The 14,029-nt window shown below is 35.1% G+C and overlaps 1 protein-coding gene across 1 annotated transcript in view; it reads right to left on the bottom strand.

The window, feature by feature from the left end:
- The window catches only part of LOC110097941 (zinc finger protein BALDIBIS-like), a 9,059-nt gene extending 403 nt beyond the window's left edge, over positions 1-8,656 (bottom strand). Inside the window, exons 1-4 of the mRNA XM_028694846.1 lie at positions 8,533-8,656; positions 7,433-7,829; positions 5,959-6,750; positions 5,725-5,855 (exon numbers count right to left, since the gene is read on the bottom strand). Coding sequence (XP_028550679.1) covers positions 5,725-5,855; positions 5,959-6,750; positions 7,433-7,829; positions 8,533-8,656 — 1,444 coding nt within the window. The remainder of the gene's footprint in view (positions 1-5,724; positions 5,856-5,958; positions 6,751-7,432; positions 7,830-8,532) is intronic.
- Between the last annotated feature and the right edge of the window lie 5,373 nt (positions 8,657-14,029).

Genomic DNA, 14,029 nt, shown 5'->3' with positions numbered 1-14,029 from the left:
ATTTGATAGAATTATGATGTGTAATCAAACTTATGGGGGTTTGGAGCAAAAGAATGAAGTGGACTAGAAGGATGTACCTGTAAATGTGAAGCCTAATGTCCATTCAAAAGTCAAGAGCCTGAAGAACCCCACAAGTATAGTCTGTAAATTTGACTGGGTTGTATAATGGCAGACAACTAAGCTGCCAAATCTAGTTGTAATAATGTGGACTCTCTTTACATTTTCTTGCATTTGATATAAATAAAAGCATGTTTGGTTGTTTACCTAATTTGTGCAATAGAAATGCATCTTTTTCCTAGGTTTCTTCCTTTGCTTTTGCTTGGGCGTGGCTTGGACTGCTTGATACGGTAGGCTCTTAGGACAAAAATAAGATTTCTACCTATTAAAATGTAAGCAACCTAAAATTGAAACTAGGCTCCACGATTTTCTAATAAATAAGAAAGTCTTGCATGACTCCCTTCAAGGAGTCAAATTTTCAAAACTTAAAAGAATCATGCATAGCCCAAAGCATGTTACATGTAGAATGCCTCCACATAAGGATTAGATAATAAAAGTCTTTTTCTTTATGAGTCAGCATATGCATACCTACATGCATAGGCATCTTGGTCTCAAAGCTAAGTTATAAGTCCTACCTTCTAAATAAAAATAATCCTACCACTCTACATTTGCATTGAGACCGGATGATATGGTTTTAAAAGCGATTAGGAGGGTTAGCTGGTAGTCCCTTCCAGGCGGGATAATAAATCCAGAGGTTGGGCGGGTTATGCCACTTGTGAGGTGTAGCTTGTAAGTCCCTCTTTGCACTCGTTAGATCTAGGTTCGAGGCACTACCTGTCGGTAGTCCTCACCTTAGTCTTAGGGTCCAAGGTATGGGTTGATTCCAAATCACCCTATATGTCCTCATCCTTCGGACAATTCCTCCAACAAGCGTTGTTGGAATGTAAGCCCTAACATTCTAATAAAAATGTCAACTTAAACCAAAATTAGATTCCAAAAATGTAAAGCCCAACATAGGATAGTTTGGGCACCTTTGAGTTTCATCTCAGAATCAAGTGCCCTTACTTCATCTCCTTTGGCTTTCATTACCAAAATCTAATCTTTAGTTGATCAACCTCTTCCTTAAAATTCTAAAGGGCCAAAACCCTTTAAGCAAGACTTTCACGGATTTTAAAACAAAACTCAAATCTTAGCCAATGTTTAAATGACTTCAAAAAAAAAGAAAGCAAAACCACTAGTTTAATCAAAAGTCTTCCCAAGCCAAAACTTGGGATGTAATTAACCATAGGGGCTTGCCCAATTTGAACCTATTAGGGAATGATATGATCGTCTTTCGAGGCGATATATTGTTCATAATGACGTGTTCAATTTCAAAATTTAAAAGTTAATATTCCCAAAGAAAATTAATACTTTTTCAAAACAACTTATATTTTTCAATCAAACAATAATATATCATGTTCTTATGCCATGCTCGATCATAAAATATGCAATCCGTTTGAGGATATAAAAATTCTCCAACACCTCTCACATTACAAATGATCCAAATCAATCGTTAATGTCCCAACCGTATTATGGCTTCCAGCAAATCCAAGTTGGCAACAAACATTCACTTCTTAAATCTCATACGGGTCAAGGAATCTTTCCTACACCTAAACGTCAGCTCTCTCTTTCACCTCTTCTTCACGTTCCTAAAGTTTCTCACAATCTACTTTCCGTTCACCGTCTAACATCTGATAATGATTGTACTATTTCTTTCACACCTCATGGTTATAATATAAAGGATCGGAGAACCAATAGCTCGATTCTATCAGGTCCCTGCCATGATGGGCTTTATTCCGTTGCAATTCAGTCCAGATCATCTTCACAAGCTCTCTTTACCACTATCAGTTCTTCTCCGTGGCATGCTAGGCTGGGACATCCACATCAAGCCGTCTTATCTAATATAACTTAGAGTTTTCCATCGTTAAATATTTTTGTATCTAGCACTGTGTGTCATCCATGTCAAATAGAAAAAAAAGTCATAGGTTACCTTTTGTTAGTTCTAAATCTATATGTACTTCTCCTTTCAAGTAGTCGTCTCTGATGTATGGGGACCTTCCCCAATTTTATCATTTAATGGATATCGCTGTTACGTCTTATTTCTGGATGAGTTTTCTCATTTTTCATGGATATATTCGATGGTTACTAAAGCTAAAGTATTTTCTAAGTTTGTTCTATTCAAAGCCATGGTTGAAAAATAATTCTCCACCAATATTAAAATCTTTCGATCTGATGGAGGTGGAGAATATAGTAGCTCTCAATTTTAACATTTTCTCTCTACAAATGATATTTTGCATCAATTTAGTTGTCCTCATACTCCACAGCAAAATGGCCTAGTGGAGCGCAAACATTGTCACATCATTGAGACGACGTGTACTCTTTTAATCCAGGCTCATTTACCAATAATTTTTTGGGTTGAATCTGTATTAACTGTAGTATACTTAATAAACCATCTCCCCTCTCTTACTACAAAGTCTATCTCTCCCTTCCAACGTCTTTATCATCATCCCCCATCATATTCTCATCTTAAAGTGTTTGGTTTCTTGTGTTATCCATGGCTTCAACTAACAGCTCCTCATAATTTGCCCCAAAATCTTCTTCTTGTGTCTTCATTGGATATAGTTCTACCCACAAAGGATATCGTTGCTATCACTTGAAAAATCATAAAATCTTCATCTCTCGTCATGTTCAATTCCATGAACACATATTCCCATTTATATCTTCCACCTCCACCACACCTCAATCTACCACCACAAATCAAAATTCCATTATTTCCCCTTGAATCTAGTCCCGTATACCACATCTCAACAACCCACTACTTCTTCACAAATACTTCCACCATCTCCTATTACTTCATCATTTTCACCTATCCCAACTCACTCACCCAAGTCTTATTCTTCCCATCATACTACAGATGTATCAATTCCATCATCTCCAATTCAATCAACGATTCCTACCCGACATTAAATGGTGACTAGATTGCAAACTGGAAAGCTCAAGCCAAAAACTATCTTCACTCTTCAACATATGCTTGTTGAAGAACCCAATCCAACATGTTTTTCGGTGGCCAGTAAACATAAATGTTGGCGGGATGCTATGTTCGCAGAGTTTCAGGCACTACAACAACAAGAGACATGGGATTTAGTTACACTGCCATTCTCTCAAACAGTGCTTGGTTGTAAATGGATTAACAAAACTAAAAGAAAGTCAAACGGTTCAATAGCTCGTTATAAAGCTTGCCTTGTTGCACAAGGCTGATGCCAAGAGTATGATATTGATTATACTGAAACTTTCAGTCCAGTTGCAAAGCTACCTACCATTCGTCTTTTTATCACAGCCGCGGTTAGAAGGCATTGGTCCATTATTCAATTAAATTTTTCAATGCTTTTCTCCATGGAGTTTTAGATGAAGTGGTTTACATGTATCAACCCCCGGGCTTCAAAGATTCTCAGCATCCAGACTACGTTTGTCGCTTACATAAAGCACTTTATGGACTTAAACAATCTCCGCGTCAATGGTTTGCCAAATTATCTACGCATTTGCAAACTTGGGGTTTTCGACATAGTGATGCAGATCCCTCTCTCCTAGTCTACAATCATAATTCTCATCTCATATATTTTTTAGTATATGTTGATGACATTTTAGTCACCGGCAATAATTCCAAAATAATTACGGATCTGCTTCTCAACCTTCATCAACATTTTTAGCTTCGCAACTTGGGTACTCTAAAATACTTTCTTGGTATACAAGCTGTTTCAACAACCACGGGCTATCATCTTCATCAATCTAAATATGCATTGGATATACTCCATAGAGCCGGCATGGACAATTGCAATCCGCTAATTACTCCTCTCCCATTAAAACAAGTTTCTGATGCTACTTTGTTAACTGTATTTGAGAATCCAAAATTCTTTCAGCATCTAGTTGGCTCTTTAGAATATTTAACTATCACATGATCAGATATTGCTTATGCTATTAACAAGTTGTGCCAATCCATGCATTGTCCTTTGCAACACCATTTTCAAGCACTCAAGCTTCTGTTTAGGTGCATTAAATGCACAATAGATTTTGGTTTACCAATCAATGACCACTGCTCCACTTTGCATGCTTATGTCGATTCAGACTGGGCCGACGATCCCTTAGAAAATCCACAACAGGATATTGTTTATTTCTTGGTGATACACTTATTTCTTGGTGCGTCAAGAAGTAACCTACGGTTGCTCGATCCTCCACAGAAGACGAATATCGTGTATTGGCAACTGCCGCCACTAACATCATTTGGATTCGTCGACTGTTGGCTGATTTTTAGTTCAACATTTCAACACCTATATCTCTTATTGTGATAACATATCAGCCATCGCCCTTGCTCACAATCCCATGTTTCATGCTCGCACTAAGCATATAGAGGTGGATTATCATTTTGTATGTGATTGCATTAAGTCGGCTACAATTACTATACAACACATCGATTCCCAAGATCAAATTGCTAATATATTTACTAAGGCTCTTCCTCACCTTCGCTCTACCAATCTTGGAACCAAGTTTCTGGTCTCTCCTACACCATCAGCTTGAGGGGGGCTGTTAACATGGTTTGGTAAGTCATCATACCACCAATGTGTGCCCACTAGTTGCAGTAGCAGAATTCCCACATGGTCCACAATAGAGTGTGGTAGAAAACACTTTCTCTCATAATAGTTTTTGATTATTCTTTTCAATATATATGTACTGTAGCTAAAGAAATGAATACAAGGAGAAAAAGCTTAAAGTCTTCTTCCTCACTACTTCACTGTCTTCGTTTGCTAACATTCCTTTTTAGGTTTGTTTTCCACAGTAACTATTTTGTAAACCGTTTAAAATTTCTAAAATTAGTAAAAATTATTTTTTAAATTTTCCAAATTCTCTATTTCTTATATTAAATTAAAGATTCTCTACAAATATCCTTCCAATTCTAAAGGGTGCTTCTATTAAAAAAATTTCTCAAAAATCTCTCTCTCAAAATTTCTTTCAATGTCAAATCTCTTTAAAGTAATTAGTGAGCAAGAAGACAACTTTTGCAAGATTTTCAAAGAAGTAATTAAAGATAAATAATATTCCTAATTATATTGAATTAATTTTATATTCAAGTAATTTTTTATAATGTTTTAATAAAATTTTGTTTTTCTTGGCATTTAATGATATTTATACAAAAAGTTGAGTGTCACTATAAATAATCTATTATTGTGCTATTATTGATAAAATAATATTTTTTGACATTATGCTGACTACAGAACAAGCAAACTTGTAAGTGAAACTATGGAGACAATAATACAAAATTAGCTTAGAAAAATTGCTTCAATTTTATTGAACTAGTTATTTTTTTTCTTTCTCTTAGTAATAGTTCTCTCTCCCCAACAATGGGCATATAATATCTTGACTTATCTTCCATTTCAGATAACTTTCTTACTATTTTCTAAAATGATTTTATATAGAAATTTTCTAATTCAAAAATATTTTTATAATGAAAAACTGTTTTAGAAAGCAATAAAAAAACTATTCTAAACGAACACTAAACTACTTAAATCTGATTTATTTTCCTCAATCGCGAAATAGTTTTTGATTTCTTCTGCAAACCAAGTAAGAACTGATTTCGATGTCATGTTAGTTAACATAATCCAATGAGGCTTTTTTGTCTCTTCCATCTCGATCAACAATGGCCAATAGCTTCTGCAACAAAAAGACTCTGAAAGTATATAGAGAAATCCATGTAAGTACATAAAGAGGACATAATAACTTGCCTACAGAAAACTAGAAAACTCTGGTAGGTTTCAGCTTCCTTACATCTGCAACTCAAAAAGAAAAAAAAAATTATCAATTTCAGCTGAGAAGATCTCAGTTTACTGCCATGTGTGCTTTTCAAATGACATTTGTTGATAAGGATAGAACTCGTTATCAAAGTAGTTTGTGTTTCCAGAACTGCTAACACTCGCACTGCCAGAAGCTCCCAAGCCTAAGAAATCCTTGGTCATCCTTCCCTTCCTCCTATCTCCAGTCTCTTCACCTGCATCTCTTCTGTGTACTGAACTGATCTTTCTCTCTCCAGCAACTGGAAATTGAACAAAACTTGCTTCTCTAAAGCCAGAAGCATTACCACCACTGGCTTTTGAGCTCATTTGAAGAGAGCTCTGAATTCCCTCATATGAGCTCACTTCTGCTGTATCCAGGCATAATAGAGCATTGTTACTGTTATATCTGTTTATGGTATCTTGCAGAGATCCACTTGGCCTTGTGTTACTTGGGAAGCCTGTAAAACCTCTTAGAATCATTGGAGAGATAGATTCATCACCGGCCTTAGTTCCCATATCTGTTGTGTTCTGAAGTAACGCAGTTGCAGACATAAATGAGGACCCCATTGACATACTTAGGCTCCTAGAGCCTCCAGAGAACTGTACATTAGAGATTCCTAAATTTCCATCGTTGAAAAGAATGTCAGAGTTTGCTAGTACAGAATGATTATGTGAGAGAGATTTCAATGCGTTGTTCGAGTTCTGATCAGAACCAGATATGTTGGTTGTGTTCGCATTGATTGAGGAGCCTTGACATTGCATTGTGCGAGAGAATATGTTGTGTGATTGGCTGTACAAGTTCCCAGCCATGGTTGCAAGGCCATGGTTAGTTCTGTAGTTCTCTTCAGTCAGAGCATCGCAGAAGGCTCGGTGAGTAACGAAACTATCCTTTCTGTAGAACGTTTACATACTATTGTTAGTATTGTGTGTTTAGTTAAACATGATTCACAATAAATATTTTGTAAGAAAATGCATTCTAGGTTTTGTTTGGGACGCTGTCTTACTGCTTCTTAAAGCAGCTTTTTAGTACAAAAAATTAATTTTTTGTGCTAAAAAGTTGCTTTAAGAAGAAGTAAGAAAGTCGTCCCAAACAAAACCTAATTTGCTGGTTGAGAGCTTAGAGTTCTAATCAAGAGGTGGTTCGAGGCTTTGCATTTAATTGTCACTCAAAATCCTCAAAAATATTCTGAAAACAAAACACTTTCAAATGCAAGGAAGCTGCTAGTGATTTGGTAGCTTTTTCATTAATTTATTTTTGAGAAATCTGTCATATGGCTACATTTTATAGCTAGATTTGATAATGTAGTAGCCGTTAAAGAGCTGTTATTGAATTATTTTAAAAAAATCTATTATATCAACAATAATTTTCAAAACATTTACTATCTTTTGAAGATAACAAACAATAAATTTTATATGATGCATAAAAAATCAGCATTAAGAAACAGTAAGAAAGCCATGTCATTCAAAGGCTTATGCTTTGTTTGGATCAACTTTTTTATTACTTATTAGAAAACTGTTTTAAGAAGCATTAAGAAAGTCATCCCAAATGAAGCTTTAAAGTTATCAGATTCTACCTGGAGAAGATGGTTCCACAATCACAGCGATACTCCTTTGTTCCACAGATCTTTGAATGGGCCTTCCAGTCCGACTGCACAGCATAACGCTTTGAACATTTATCACATTTCCATTTCTTGTCTCCATGCTTCCTTGAAAAGTGCTTCTTGATTCCAGTCAAGTCTCCCAGAGCCCGAGTTGGGTCATGATGAGCACAGGCGATCTCTGGGCAGACATAAACCTTCTTCTTCACCTCATTGCTGCTTCTCTGCTTCAGTTTCCATGGCAGGTTATGGCCTCTCCTATGGAGCTGAAGGTTCTGATCTCTCTGAAAGCCTTTATGGCACACTTCACATATGTAACGGTTAGTAGCAATAAGAGTTCTTGGAGAAAGGGCTATAACTTCAGCATCTGGATCTGTAGATCATCACAAGAACCAATCTTAACATCATAAATTCATGAAACTATTGGCAGGATATTGACTAAAGTTTCGTTTGAAACGGCTTTTTTATTGCTTCTTAAAACAACTTTCTAGTACAAAATTTTTAATTTTTGAACTAAAAAACAGTTTTAAGAAGCAATAAGAAAGTGATGAGGTTGCATAGTAAGCAGGTGAACTCAATTGAGCTGCAAAGTACAAACTAGCTTACTTATTAAGAGGAAAACTATGTCTAGCTTTGTATGTTGGTCTCAAAATTTCTATAAAATCAAAGTAGCAAAAATTACTCGACCTAATTCACCTGCTCAACTTCTTGTATGTATATTTCAAACAAGTTGTGCATCTGCTCAATTGATACTATTATTCGGACGAAGTATGAGCGAAAATTCAGATAAAATATGCAATTTGTGGAGAACGAAAACAAATCAATTTACTCTTTTGTATTCTTTAGCTCCTCGATACTCGATTAAATTCTCTTTTTTAATGATTGAATCTACTTCAAAGATCCTATATTTAGAACTTCGCATCAAAATCCTACAAAAAGTAAGAAGAAGAGAATGTTTGCAAATGCATAAATGATATAATTTCCAACAAATTCATGTCATTAACTGCCTACATAACTTAGATTCAATCATAAAAAAAAGATCAATTAAAAACAATATTAAATTGAACATCTTCAACCTGGATTTCCTGGTGGGTTCCTTCTCTTCTTTGTAGCTGAAGCGATGGCGCTATTGTTCCCACTCATTACTGCCATGCCAGTCACAAGGTACTTTGATTCTTCTTCCTCTGAAGTATTTGACATGGCTGAAGGTGCTGAGGTATGAATATTTGAAGGAAAAGAAGACTAAATAATATATAAATGAATTGAAGTTTCAGGGGATGTTGTTGAGACAAGAAGAAGGACAAATATTCTAATTAGAGCAACCTTTTCTATTAAATTTTTGCTGCCATTTGAATGCCTCAACAACAGGATTTGAAATTTATTATAGTGAAGATAGTGATGTTCTGTGAATATTTAGTAGCATTTATTTGTCTGCTAGCTGGTTTAGTGGATCGCAAGAGACGTGTGCAAACTAGTTTGATGGTGAATTGAATAATGGAAGAAATGAAAATTTATCGAAATTTGTTCTCATAAAGCTTTTGTGAACATATTAGAACAATTTGCAGAGAGATGTAGGGGAAAGGGAACAATTAATGCAGTTGGAAAAAAGAAAGCAATGTGGGGCAATTCATGGTTGGGTGAAAGCTTGAAGTGAAATTCTTGCATGCAAATCTTTCTTCTTTTTTTTTTTTTTTGAGTATTTTAAGGAAGATTGATAAATTATTCATTGTTCATTTTCTACACAAATATGTATGATGTAAATTGAATAGATACAAATCACATTTACTTTAAATTAGTTTAGCATAGGTTGTGCATCATGTATCAATGTTTTTTTAAATGGATTTGGAGAAGTGAGAGAAGAAGAGAGAGAAGGAGAATGAAAGAATAAAACAATCACACCAAGTTTATTTCTAGGAGTTCGATGTATCGTCTTGATAAAGTAATGTTGTTGTAGGACCTAAATTTGTATGTGGTGATGTTAGAACTCTATTTGCAAGGCTTTTAATGTCCCATATAACGGAGAACAAAGAGAAGATCGAAGAAGAAGAAGACAGATGTAGAGAGATAAGCTTTGAGATTTCAATTGATGGAACCAAATGTTCAACAAAGATCTCACATGTGAAAATTTGTCCCTTATTCCTATATTTTTTATGTTTTAAGCGATATATGGGAAGCCATACCTTGACCTTATAAAAATAAATTAAAAAGTACATGAATAAACAGTTTTAAACACCAAGACATAATGGTCTATACACTAATAAGTACAAGTGGATTGCTGCCTGATAGGAATCTGATCTCTTCACAGCAAAAACAACAATAACGAAGAGAAAACATAGCAGAAATTAGTGACAAAGATTTTTATTTTGACAAAACAAACTAAGATACAAGCTGATCTACTATTTGAGAGGTAGATCAACTCTCAACAAACCCTAGGCACCTCTAGGAACTACTCCAAAGAAATCTATAGCAAAACATAATTCAAATAATAAAAATAAAACAAACAAATTAACTATATATAATATAAGCCTTCATATTTTCCTCCCAAATCTAAATTCAAATTAGCCCTCTTTCCCAAAATAAACATTTCCTAATTTTCTCCCAAATTTGAATTCAAATCACCTCTCTTTCCCTAAAAAAATCTTTCTTAATTCCCTCTTAATTTTGATTTTCTATGGTAAGTAATTAAAGTTGGAATTATTCCCCTTTGATCTCCCCTCTCTTTTTGTTCGTTGCCAACCCTAGAAGTGCCCACTAACTTAGCTGTTGGTCCATCAATCCTCCCCTCCCAAAAAGTCACATTGTCCTCAATGTGGGAAGAAGGAAACAACTTCTGAGTGGTACTATAGGTCTCCCATGCACATCATACTCTCGTAAATCCTTCCACTTGATCAACACCTCGTTGATCCCCTTGTCTCCTTATCACACTCGATCCTTTCACCTCTAATGATTCTAATATCACGTCTATATCCTCTTATAGTGTGGCTAGTAGTGTGGGTGAGGGTGTGTAGTTTTCAATGACTCATCTTAGTTGCGATATATAAAATACGAGATGGATGGATGAGGTTGGTGGCAACCGTAAGCAATATACTATTACTCCAATGCTTATGGTACATATTATATCACGTCAATATACTTTTACGCTAATGGTTATGGTAGGCGAGGGTGTGCGGTTTCCAAAGGTGCACCTCTAAGGATTATGGTACATATTATATTTATTTTGCGTTGCAAATTTCTCCTTCAATTCCTGGAAGCACTACTTTAGGATCATGCTAATTACTAGTAGGTCATCGGCATACATTTCTATAATCCTTCCCTTTTAATACTTACACGTGATCTATTTTTGTTGACATGTTGCATTAATATTTTTAAGATGAAGGGCATCATTCTATAAAAAAATAGCATTCCCCAATAATGAAAGATATTTTCTCATAGTTAGTTGGGAGCATTTAATTATGTAATAGCTAGAAAAGACATCAAGAAAATTCATTATTGGGAACCCGATTGTTGAGTCGCTAACATGTTAATTATGGGAAAAGGGTGTCCATTATTTGGAATGGCCAAATTTAACATGGTGAATCCCATATAGATTCATTTGGTTAATATGGTGGAAAATTTTTTGATCTTCTACTAGATGGACCTTGCATATATTCTCCAAATTCAACCATTGATAGACGACATTGATATCCTACTTGGCATTTTCATGGTTGTGTAGGAAAATACTTCAACATCCTCCTAAAGAGCTTAGATTACTTATACTTAATTCTCAAAGTTGAAATAAATGATGATCCATAGAGTACATTCCGGAGCTGCTTCGATGGCTGGGATCTCCCTTACTGCTTTAGTACTCCATTACTTGACTCCCCTCTTGAGTTTATTTACAATACTTCTTATATGCTCTTAGTAGCATTTATATTATAGGCCTTCAATTGCATCATGTTTTCTTTATTGTGATCATTTGTTCTCTTGCTAAAAATTTGACCACAATATGATAAGTGGAGACTATGGCCGTAAAGGTGTTTAGGAATAACAGTCAAAAAGTTATGATGCTTGTTACTAATAGATTTTTTATAATTAAATTAACCATGATGGAGTATTGATGCTCTCCTTCCTATCATGTGATAAGTGGGGCAATCCTGCTATCTATCACTCTTCACTCTATAGATAATCCAAAGAGTGGGCCTATAATTGTGAGTAGGCAAGAAGTACTCAAGTCCATCTTCTAAAAAATACCTCTTAAAATGATGATAATTTAACCCACAATATAAATAAAAATAATCCATATTTTGCAGTTGGTGATAATGGTTGTAAAAACTATTACATCATTATAATGGTTCTTACTTGTCAACTTTTCTACTTTGGTGAAGATGATCAATATGACATTAGTATAAAGGGCTACGTGTATAATTGCATGATGATTCTACTCTTTTTTCTCCTAGGACGGCCAGTACCTTGCTAGTAACATGGATTGGTTTGGCTAAAATTGGCTCAATCACCTACCCTTCCATGGGCACCTTCACTTATCTTCTCCTAAGATTTACTAGAATGAACTCCTTACATTTCCTTGGCTTAATAAATTCCTCCACCAAGTTTCATAGATGTTGATAACCCTCCATATAATTTATGTAGTCTTTATTGAGTGCATGATAACTAGAGGTGTCCCTCACATGGTCCTCTATTATCATAGGTGTGATTCATTTAAAGCACTCATTTTTATATAATTTTCACAAGCTTAGCCATTAAGACTTTCAGTGGGATGCAGTTGGAAAGTTGTGGGGAGAAGAGATTCTATCTTTATGACATTGTCAAGTAGAAGTGACATCTCCCAACCTTGGACATTTGGTGGGCCTAAATCCTCAATGATTTGTCATATAGCCATATCCTCTAATGGTGATATGGGAAACTCTATTGGAAATGCAGCCTTCTCTCTATCCATTTAGACTTGCCAATAGCTTCTATCATTACTAGGAAACAAATGGAAGTCTTGCTTTGCTAAGGAATCTTTTAGGTGACTTAAGGATGAGAGTTTAGCCTTTATTATACTCCTAAGCATTGATGTGGCTATTAATGTTTTCTAGCAACTCTTCAAATATCGTTGAAGAGCATACCTAAAAAAGTCCTTGTAAACTTTAGGTTAGGGTAGCTTGGGTGACCATAGACCATAGATATTTAACTTCCAACATCTCTCTCTAAAACAAGACAACCTTAATGGTCCTTCTAGAAGGAAACTACAATCCTTGGATAAAGTTTTTCAATGACTCGACAGCTATAGTCTCGTCTTTAGAAAATCATTTGGGTTCTTTGAGAGGTTTCTAGGTACTAAATAACTAGGTAATGAACATTCTTATGAACATATTGAAAGAAGTGATTAATCCTAGTGGGAGGCACAAGAACCATTGAAGAGGTGATTCCTTGAAGGTGATGAAAATTAGATAGCACTTTAGGGCATCACTAATTTTAAATAACTTATTAGTTCATTAGGGTTCATCCTTCATTTATACGATTTTGGATAAGAGATCTTGAACTATGTTAGAAGATTTGCATCTATGATCTCCTTATAGAACGTATTTGCTTTTTGTGGCTTTTCTCTCTCAATTTGATCAGGTGGAGGAGGGCTTTCTTCATCACTATTATGATAGTAGATTTTATCTATTGTTACTATATAGGTCAACACTATGATACTTGATGTTTGCATCCAAAATTTAGAATATGAAGATACTTTTGGAATCTCTGCCATTAGAATGGCACTAGTAGAAACATTTGAAGCTCCCTAGTTCATTCTTGTCCTCTAATCCTCTATTTTACAAGTTGCCTATTTGTCATCAATTAACTTTTGGTTCTCCATTTTATAGATTCTTTTTTGTTTGCTACACTGCTTATAATAACACTTTGAATTTGATTTTTCCACAGTGATGCTAGAACCTACTAGTGAAAATTGCAAGGTCTCATAGAATAGATAATAAAGAGAAGATAAGCGAAGAAGAAGAAGAATAAGAATGGTGGAGTAAGAACATTTTTAGAGAGGGAGAGCATTGAGATTTCTATTAATAGAAGAAAAATACTTCAAAAAGATCTCACGTGTTAAAATTTGTGCCTTAATCCTAATTTTATATGACCTTAAGTACTATAGGAAACTTACACCTTAGCCTTCTAAAAAGAAATAAAAAAACTACATGACATGATTAGTACAAATGCATGAATATAATGGTTAGATACTATTGAGTACATGTGGATAATTGCTTTTATGAGTCAATCATTGGGAAAATTATTAGGTCCGTACATCGGACCTAGAGATAGGTCCGAAAGTCAATAAAATATCGACACGTGGATATTCAATATGTTTAATGTGTCCGCTGTACTTTAAGCCAAGCACACCAAAAGCGCAACTAAAGCACAGGTAAAGCGAAAGTCAAAGCTCAGTCAAAAAGCGCAGGTAAAGTGCAGTCAAAAAGCGCACTTAAAGTGCACTACACATGTCAAATTTTTAGTGGATGTCCAGACGTATCTCTACTTCCAGTGTCCGGACCTAATAATTTTCTCAATCGAGGGAGTCACTAACTAGGTAAGTGAGGCCAA

This window comes from Dendrobium catenatum, unplaced genomic scaffold (assembly GCF_001605985.2).
Source record: "Dendrobium catenatum unplaced genomic scaffold, ASM160598v2 fragScaff_scaffold_582, whole genome shotgun sequence".
NCBI lineage: Eukaryota > Viridiplantae > Streptophyta > Magnoliopsida > Asparagales > Orchidaceae > Dendrobium > Dendrobium catenatum.
This window is presented reverse-complemented; position numbering and strand designations above follow the sequence as displayed.